This window comes from Cupressus sempervirens, chromosome 10, assembly GCF_028749045.1.
Source record: "Cupressus sempervirens isolate cs-2001-9-10 chromosome 10, ASM2874904v1, whole genome shotgun sequence".
NCBI classification, from domain to species: Eukaryota; Viridiplantae; Streptophyta; class Pinopsida; order Cupressales; family Cupressaceae; genus Cupressus; species Cupressus sempervirens.
In genome coordinates, this window is record NC_143127.1 from 938,251,250 (window position 1) to 938,259,559 (window position 8,310).

Consider the following 8,310-nt stretch of genomic DNA (forward strand, 5'->3'; position numbering starts at 1 on the left):
GTCATGCTCTTTTTTGTTCCTCTCTTTGGGACATTTTCTAGATTGGAGGCTTAGTTTCCTTCATCTAGTTCTTTTTCTTGTATTGGGTACCTGATCAGGCCTTGTTGCTGAGACCCATTTTCCTACTTTCTTAGCTTCGCTAAGTTAGCATCCACCTAAGCTTCACTTATGGGGGGGTGTTAGTGTAGTTTTTTATTTTTCCTATTTTGCTAAGTTTTTCCTACACTTTTAATAATTTTGCTTAGGTTAATAAAGCATGTCTTATTAGGTGAATGGTTGTGAAGTGTCACCTTCCTACATGTGAGCATCCATTAGCTATCTTGGAAAGATACTTTGCTATCTTTAGTCCAATAGATGGTTGCTCCTCATTGGTTGGTGTTGCCACCTCCTCCCTCTTCCTAGACTATATAAGCATGTTACCTGGCTTGTATTTGAATATCTCTTATTTTTGCATCCTCTTAATGCTATTTTGCTTCCAACATTTGCATTACTCTCTTGGAGACTAACCTATTTTGCTTCCAGCATTTGCATTACTCTCTTGGAGACTAACTCTATGATGCTATTTTGATTTTGTATCATTTGCATTCATAGTTTAGATATTTATTCTTTGCACTAATTTTTTGGGTTATTAATCTTATCAGATTCTAACAGGTGCCTTATCACGGACATCAATAATCATTCCCTTCAAGGCAATTATGAACAAATGCAAAACAAAACTGGTACACGTTCCCATCTACCTCTAGTTGTGCAAACTGGGAATTTCAGAACCCAGTACGTAGATCCATCCCACTAGCCAAATGACTCATCCAGACTTGATTTAATACCTCGAACTAATAGATGTCAACCAATGCTGGACTTTCCCAAAATGGTGTATAGAGATTCCATAGAGAGTATAAGTGAAGACAAGCAAACGGGTGTCATCAAAGCGGTGAATAATTTGATCTTAAATTGAAAAAGAAAATGGATATAAATAAATGTGTAGCAAATATGCTATCAATTAAGGAAGAAAATCAATTAGTTCAAGATTACAAGACACAATAAAATATGTTTTTTAAAGTTGTAAATATTTGAATTCTTTCAATGAGTTTACAAGCATGTACAAATAGGTTGTTTATTTCTAAAAAATCAATTTTCTGTGGTGAAGTTGAATGGTTCTATTAAGAATCGAAAATAAATTTAGTTTACAAGCATGTACAAATAGGTTGTTTATTTCTAAGAAATCAATTTTCTTTCCTTCCTTTTTCCTTCTGAGATTTTATACATCTATTGCTTAAATTTTGTAGATAAATTTATTTTAATTACAAAAGATTTAAACTTATGATATTTAGATGTTTAAAATTACAATATTGCTCAACTTATAATGATGACTTTGCTATCAATTTACTAATTTCAAAAATAGCTTTAATTTTAAGAAATCTGAGTGTACAAATTTAAAAACAAACAAACAAACAAATATTTCTTTAATAGTTTAAACTCGTCATATATAATATAACTAATAATAAAACAGCTTTTTTTTTTTAATATAGAAGATTTTGGACTTATTATGTATCCTAAATTCCAACATGTAATGTCTATCCTTATTCATCTCATTTCAATCTACATATACCATTCAAAGTAAGTGAAAAGGCAGAAAAAATGGTGGCTTTTGGAGGACTACGCTTAGACAATTTAAATTGACAACTTATCAAGACCACCGGGCAAGCTCTTTGATCATAGGAAACGAGATTGTCTTGCAATGTCACACAGATTATGCAATCAAGTGACAATAACTTGATTATAATTATAACGAGCCATATTACAAAACAGGGGATTTGAAATAACAGGTATCAATCCCATTCACTCCTAAAGTAGTTTTATAATGAGATGTTACACTAAACACTAGACGTGTACAGAAAACTAATCTTTCTTGGTGGATTTGTTAATAAGTGACTTGTGAATATGAGGGATAACACCTCCACCTGCTATGGTTCCCTTAATCAAAGTGTCAAGCTCTTCATCTCCCCTGATTGCAAGTTGAAGATGCCTTGGAGTTATTCGTTTCACTTTCAGATCTTTGCTCGCATTCCCTGCCAACTCCAGAACTTCTGCAGTGAGATACTCCAATATGGCTGCCGAGTATACTGCTGCTGTTGCCCCTACCCTCCCATTTGCAGAAACTCTTGATTTTAACACACGGTGGATACGCCCTACAGGAAACTGCACAAGAAACAATCAATGCAATCACATCAAAGCCTCAACAATTCCATATATCCTTGAAATTTGGAGCTTCCAACAAATCCATTTCTTTCATTTGAGAGGCAGTATCGCTCAGTATTCATCAGGTCAAAGGGTTTTACATTGACAAATCAATTTAATGGAGAATGCAGTAACACAATTTGGAAATGCAGAGCATGGATGTAAACTTGGGGACTCTGTACTAGGAAGAAGGCAAGGAAGTTTATTAATATATACAGATGAGAAATATCCTGATTAGTGGAATTTAACCAAGGATGTATTCATGAACCTAGGGTTTCAAGAGAAATATTCTTGTTAGGATGGCAAGTGAAAAGGACTTTACCCCCTGGAGGCTACAGCAATTTTTTGTTTCAACAATGACTAAGATAACAGTAATTACCCAATAGAATCATTTCTTAAAACATTAGGACATAAAAAAACGCCTCGTAATGCATAGAGCAGACATACTTTCCATAGCTTGCGCATGTATGCCAAAGAAGAAAGCTGAAGATCCTACAGATGACAACAGACACTGGAAACTAATAATGGCAAACCATTAAGGAATGACCAACTTGCATAATCATGGAATGTCTACGTCTCTTGAGTTCATCCTAAGATGCATAAAACTTTTCTCAGGTTATAAAAAATTCGAAAACCATTCATCGGCACACTGAGGATTGCTGACCTGAGCAATATTGGAAGGAGGGAAATTAGAGAGGGTCCAGTAGTTCAAAATTGTACATGACCAGCTTACTTGGAGCCAGCTTCATGCTGAGATGTCTATGCTGCCACATCAGCATGTTTTTTTGCTGAGGTACTATGTTGTCACATCAGCTTGCTTTTTGCTAAGGTGTCTAAGATGCTACATCAACATGATCAGCTTGCTTTATGCTGAGGTGTCTAAGATGCTACATCAGAGCATGATCAGCAGGCTTTTTACTGAGGTGTCTAAGATGCCGTATCAACATACTTTCTGCTGAGGTGTCTATGATGCCTTATCAGCATGCTTTTTGCTGAGGTTTTTATGACACACCGAAAAACTTATGCAACTGTGCATTAAGTCATGTTTTATTGGTCCTGTTGTGCCCAAAAACACTTAGTCTTGAAGATCAATGCCAACTTTAAAGTCAGAATAATTACTGCTATATAGTATATACTAAAATGAGTGAACATTATATCAGAAATTAAATCTATTAAAATATACTTACCTCTTCCTAATGAATAGTGAAAATTACAATAATTTTCCAGAAATAATTTTCATACATTGTCCAAACAAAGAGGTTCCATCTTAGCATATACACTTTCATGCAAACCTGTAGTACCAACGTTGGAAATTTTGAAGGCCAGAATCTGCACTAATCTAAGAAGTAAAATCAAGCCAAAAAAAAACCTGTTAAAAAGTAAAATCAATGCATGCAAGGACTGTCCATTCTGTAACTAAAAAGTATAATCAAGTCATTTACTATTCAAGAAAACAATATCTTTAGACTGCAGCATGGAATACCTATCAACATTGACAAAGCGAAAGGACAGCACAATAAAAAATCTTGCAACAATTGATAGCCACAAATGGGAATTGACCTAAGCCTCTAAATTGCCGACACAGCATAGGTTAGATCCAACAGGTTCTGAAAAGTTGGAGACATTTATATATGACGCCAGATAAGGCTTAGTTACTTGGCTACATGAGATATGGGCACCGCAACAGCCCGCAACAGGGATAGAGATGTGATTTCAAATCAGGATAGATAGCTAACCGAGCAGGATTGCAGATATATAATATATAAATCTAGTTACAAAGGCAACCGTGGTTACAACAATCAAGGCAGGCCCAGTTAAAGAGCACAAAGTAAAAACAATACAGCTGCCTTGACCTCAATGTGACTCATAATTTTAGAAAATTAGACCTATCTCTCTTCCTACCTACAAATCAAATCAGCTGAGCCTGTAGAGAAACACAAAGATTGGGATCTTCTCTTCATTTTTTTCTTAAATTAATGAAAATTCCATAAGAATTCAGTACGCATGATGACATATATCCAAAGTTAAAAGTAAAACTATAAACAGGAAATTTGCAATGATGTAATTTTTCAAAGATCCCAGCCTTACCACAATCACAAAATGACATGAAATGCATCAGAAGTAAAGAAAATACTTAAAAACAATAGGAAAGAAAGAAATAAAGCTTACAGAACGATATAAATAAGCAAAATTCGGCATAGAACAAAAGTGGGTAAATTCTTCAACTCAGGCTTACGAAACACCATGCATTTTTATCAGAAGAAACAAAAATATGGCCATATTTGAAGATTTTCAAGTCAAGACTATGTCGTCACCTTACTTTCCGATGAATTTAGCAGGGGCTTACATGTAAAAATTCAAGGAATTCATAGAAGAATTAATCATGTCAAAGGAACTTCATCTGTATAAAGCAGCAACTTTGACCAGGGTGGCAGGAAATACATTAAAACAGGAAACGTGATCAGGAAGAGAGCATCTTTATGGGAGGGAAAACTTCTTGAAACTGACACAAAAGGCACAATAAAGCAAAAGAGTTTCCTCTACCCAGCTTAGTCAGAGTAAATGCACAAAATGTTAACAAGGAGGACCTCTTTATTACAGATCAATTTCCCATGTAAACAGGACAGGTCTAAGCCTCAACCGCTTTATGAAGCCTAAGAGGGTTTTAAAGAAAAGAGTCACGCAGCCTTTTCACCACGAAAGCGTTTTCAAGGACTAATCATCCCATGAAAAGGACGACCCACGGGTGGAGGTCCAGAGGGCTAGTGAATGAACCAAGAAAGGCTTACAGATAACGTAGAATTATGTACAAGCTAGAAAAGAGGTGCGTCCCTGAAACAAGAATCAATAACCTTAGCATGCATCTACTTTCTACTAATAAATAGCAACAAGAAGGCGTGGAAAGAAGTAGAAACCTGGAGGCCTGCACGAGATGAGCGGGAGATGGGCTTCTTATCAGCAGCCTTTCCATTTACATTAGACTTGTTGCCATTATTTGCAGAAGCAGGGGCAGCGGTGGAGGATTTTGCTGTGAGAAGGCCTTTGGCACCTTTTCCTGCAACCATTGTGTCCGTTAGTTAAAGCAGTCAAAAAGACCCTTTTTCCTAAGATCTACGGCCTTGGGAGCTCCTTCAGATGTTCTCTTCCAGATCCTGTGACACATCTGCACAGAGTGTTCAAATGGGTATTCAAATTTAATGGATAAAAGACATAAAAAAACATCTACAGATTAGGGGGGAAAGCCTAGAGAATATCTGTTGTACATGCAGAAGCAATCATTGAGGAGAAAGAGGATAAAAAGATGTGTGTGCGAGAGAGAAAGAAACAGGGTTATTAAATGTACCTGCGTTGCCTGCAACTGAGATGAAGCAGGCTGATTTGGAGTTGATGGATGGATGCACAAAACAGAAACTGCTCCTGTGTTTGACTGTAAAGAGAGAGAATGAATATCTCTACGTGTATAATGAATGGGATCGAGACTGTGTTTTTATAGAATTTAAGGGGGCAAAGAAGACATACAACAGGAGTGGAGTGGGCTGAAAAGCAGTTGAATGTACTTTTAACACTTCCTAACCTCGGGTGACCACAAATTTCCAGGGTTTAATACTTAGCCTAGCTATTATAATGCTTTTCTCCCTTTTACCTTTTCAATTGTTTCCCAACTCAAGTGACTACAAATTTGTATCCTTTAATATAATGTTTTTCTCCGTTTATTAACACTTCTCATCAGGGAATATCTGGATTGACCCCCAAGAATCAATGTTTTAATGATTTTGTTTTGAACATCTAGATGAACCGTTTTTTTCTCTCTTAATTCGTGTCATTCTTTTCTCTATTTTTTTCAAGAGAGAATGAATTGGTTACATTGGTAAGTGGATTTTTTAATTTATCAATCGGAGAAATGTGATGCAATAACAATAACTAGGTCAATTTCCTAAGTTGCCTTCTCGTCGATCATGACAATTGCTATTGACATTTCTTTTTCTTTGGACCAATTTAGTTTCTTGGGGCCGATAGGCTATATGTCCGAACTTTGTTATGAATTAGTCTGTGACTGAAATCTGTCAACTCTGAAAACCTGTCAACTCTTGTAGTTAATTATTTTTCAACCAATTTTATCTCATTCCAATTTTATGTCAACTCTTGTAGTTAATTATTTTCCAACCAATTTTATCTCATTCCAATTTTAACTCCTGTATTTATTTAATGTAATTAGCTATTATTAGTCCATTGTATTAATAGCTGCACCAATCAGATTTTAGATTTCATTCATATAGTAATGTTTGCAAAAGGTTTTGTAATTTGCATGATTTTTTGGAATTGAAAAATACAATTTTTTGAAAACCTTATTGATTCATGAGGAAAAAGGCAATGAAAAAATTTAATTTTCTTCAACAAAAATACAATTATTTTTTCCAACACCTCTATTAATGCAAGCATTAATTGCAACTTTATCTTTTCTTTTTTGTGACAAGTGGATAAATTTTATTAAAAAATAATCATTTTCCTAACACCTCATGAATGCATTAATTTCAATTTTACCTTTTCCACATTTGTGACTAGTGGACAAACTTCTTTTAAAAAAGAAAATCACTTTTAACTGATGTTTATTTTTGTAATTTGTAAAATGCTATTAAATATAGATATTTTAATCAAGTATAGGTGTTTTCATCAAATATAGACATTTTAACTCTTTTAAATTGTCAATTTCCAAAAAGTATTTTTTATATAGCTTAATTTCATATTTATTTTAATTTAAATTTATATATAAGTTGAAATTAGAATTTAGTTTCTTTTATTTTGACATATCTAAACCAATGCTTTTAATAGATTTATTGTTTATTTTTTATTTTTATATATAATTTTTATGATATTGATATTTTTAATTTATACTTTAAAATACATAATACTAATTTTGTATCAATTTTCATAAAGTTCAAATTGTTTAGCTTTGTATATTATCAACTTTATTTATGATAAGTGTGTTTGATTTTTTTAAAGCATAAATGTTATTTTTAAATTAATTTATGTTTATTTATTTTTATGCATTAGATTTAAGCTTAAGAATATTGTCCACCTTCTTCAATTAGATGAATTTATCGCTTAAACAAGATATATCAAACAATTTCATCATTAAAATTAATCAATTTAACTCTTTTTAAAAAAAATTATATAATTTTATCTATATCTTATATATAATTAGTTCATAAATATCTTTGGTTTCATAAATGTTCTTTACGATATCATCTAATTTTAATTTACCATGATACTATAATATTTATTTATATATATTCTTTTACTATTTTAATTAATATATATCATTGCAGTTATATAATTTAATAATATACTGACTATACTCTGTAATTTAATTTAGCTTACCACTATAATATTCTATTTGTCATTACTATTTATTTGTTATTTTATTAAACTAAATACATTATATTTTAACCAAAACCTACTTCAATCAACCATAAAATCATGAAGGCAAGAACTTTGGCGCTTGTGCCCCTTGTTAACTCTTGTTTTTTCCTTATTTATTTATTTATTTCTATTTTTAACTTTTGTATTTAATTTTTAAATTAATTTGTGTATACTTTCAACTTTGTTTTTTTTCTATTTATTTAGAAAATTAATTAGTTGTTGAGGAGTTCTTTTTTTTTTACTATATTTTTTAATATTTCTTATATTTATTTTTTAATATTTTTAAAATAATTATTTTATTCATATATTTAAGTCAATAAGTTTAGTGAATAGGATTAGCGATTAGGATATTTGTATGATTGAAGTTTTAGTTTTTAAATTGTTTTAATTTATTTTTTAAATTAGTGTAATTTTTCATTTAAATATTAATTTTTAGTTTAGCCAAAATATGATATGATATTTGTGGGAGTTGTTATTTTTAAATATATAATTTTAAATATTTCTCATACTAATTTTTCATGATAGATTTTTATGAGAATGTTTTTTAGATGATAACTTATTAGTATATGATAAATTAAATAAATAATATTTATTTATTTAATTTATTACAAAATAAAATATTGTTTTACTTAAAGTAGACACCTATCAGTTCAT

At 31.8% G+C, this 8,310-nt stretch overlaps 1 protein-coding gene across 1 annotated transcript; it reads right to left on the reverse strand.

Moving 5' to 3' along the window:
- Window positions 1–1,673: 1,673 nt before the first annotated feature.
- Window positions 1,674–5,865, reverse strand: LOC149537065 (putative histone H2A variant 3). Its single transcript, XM_089806993.1, has 3 exons — window positions 5,579–5,865; window positions 5,151–5,398; window positions 1,674–2,196 (listed from the first exon to the last, which is right to left on the reverse strand). The coding sequence occupies exons 2-3, from the start codon at window positions 5,298–5,300 to the stop codon at window positions 1,897–1,899; spliced, it is 450 nt and encodes a 149-aa protein (XP_089663119.1). The 5' UTR covers window positions 5,301–5,398; window positions 5,579–5,865; the 3' UTR covers window positions 1,674–1,896.
- Between the last annotated feature and the right edge of the window lie 2,445 nt (window positions 5,866–8,310).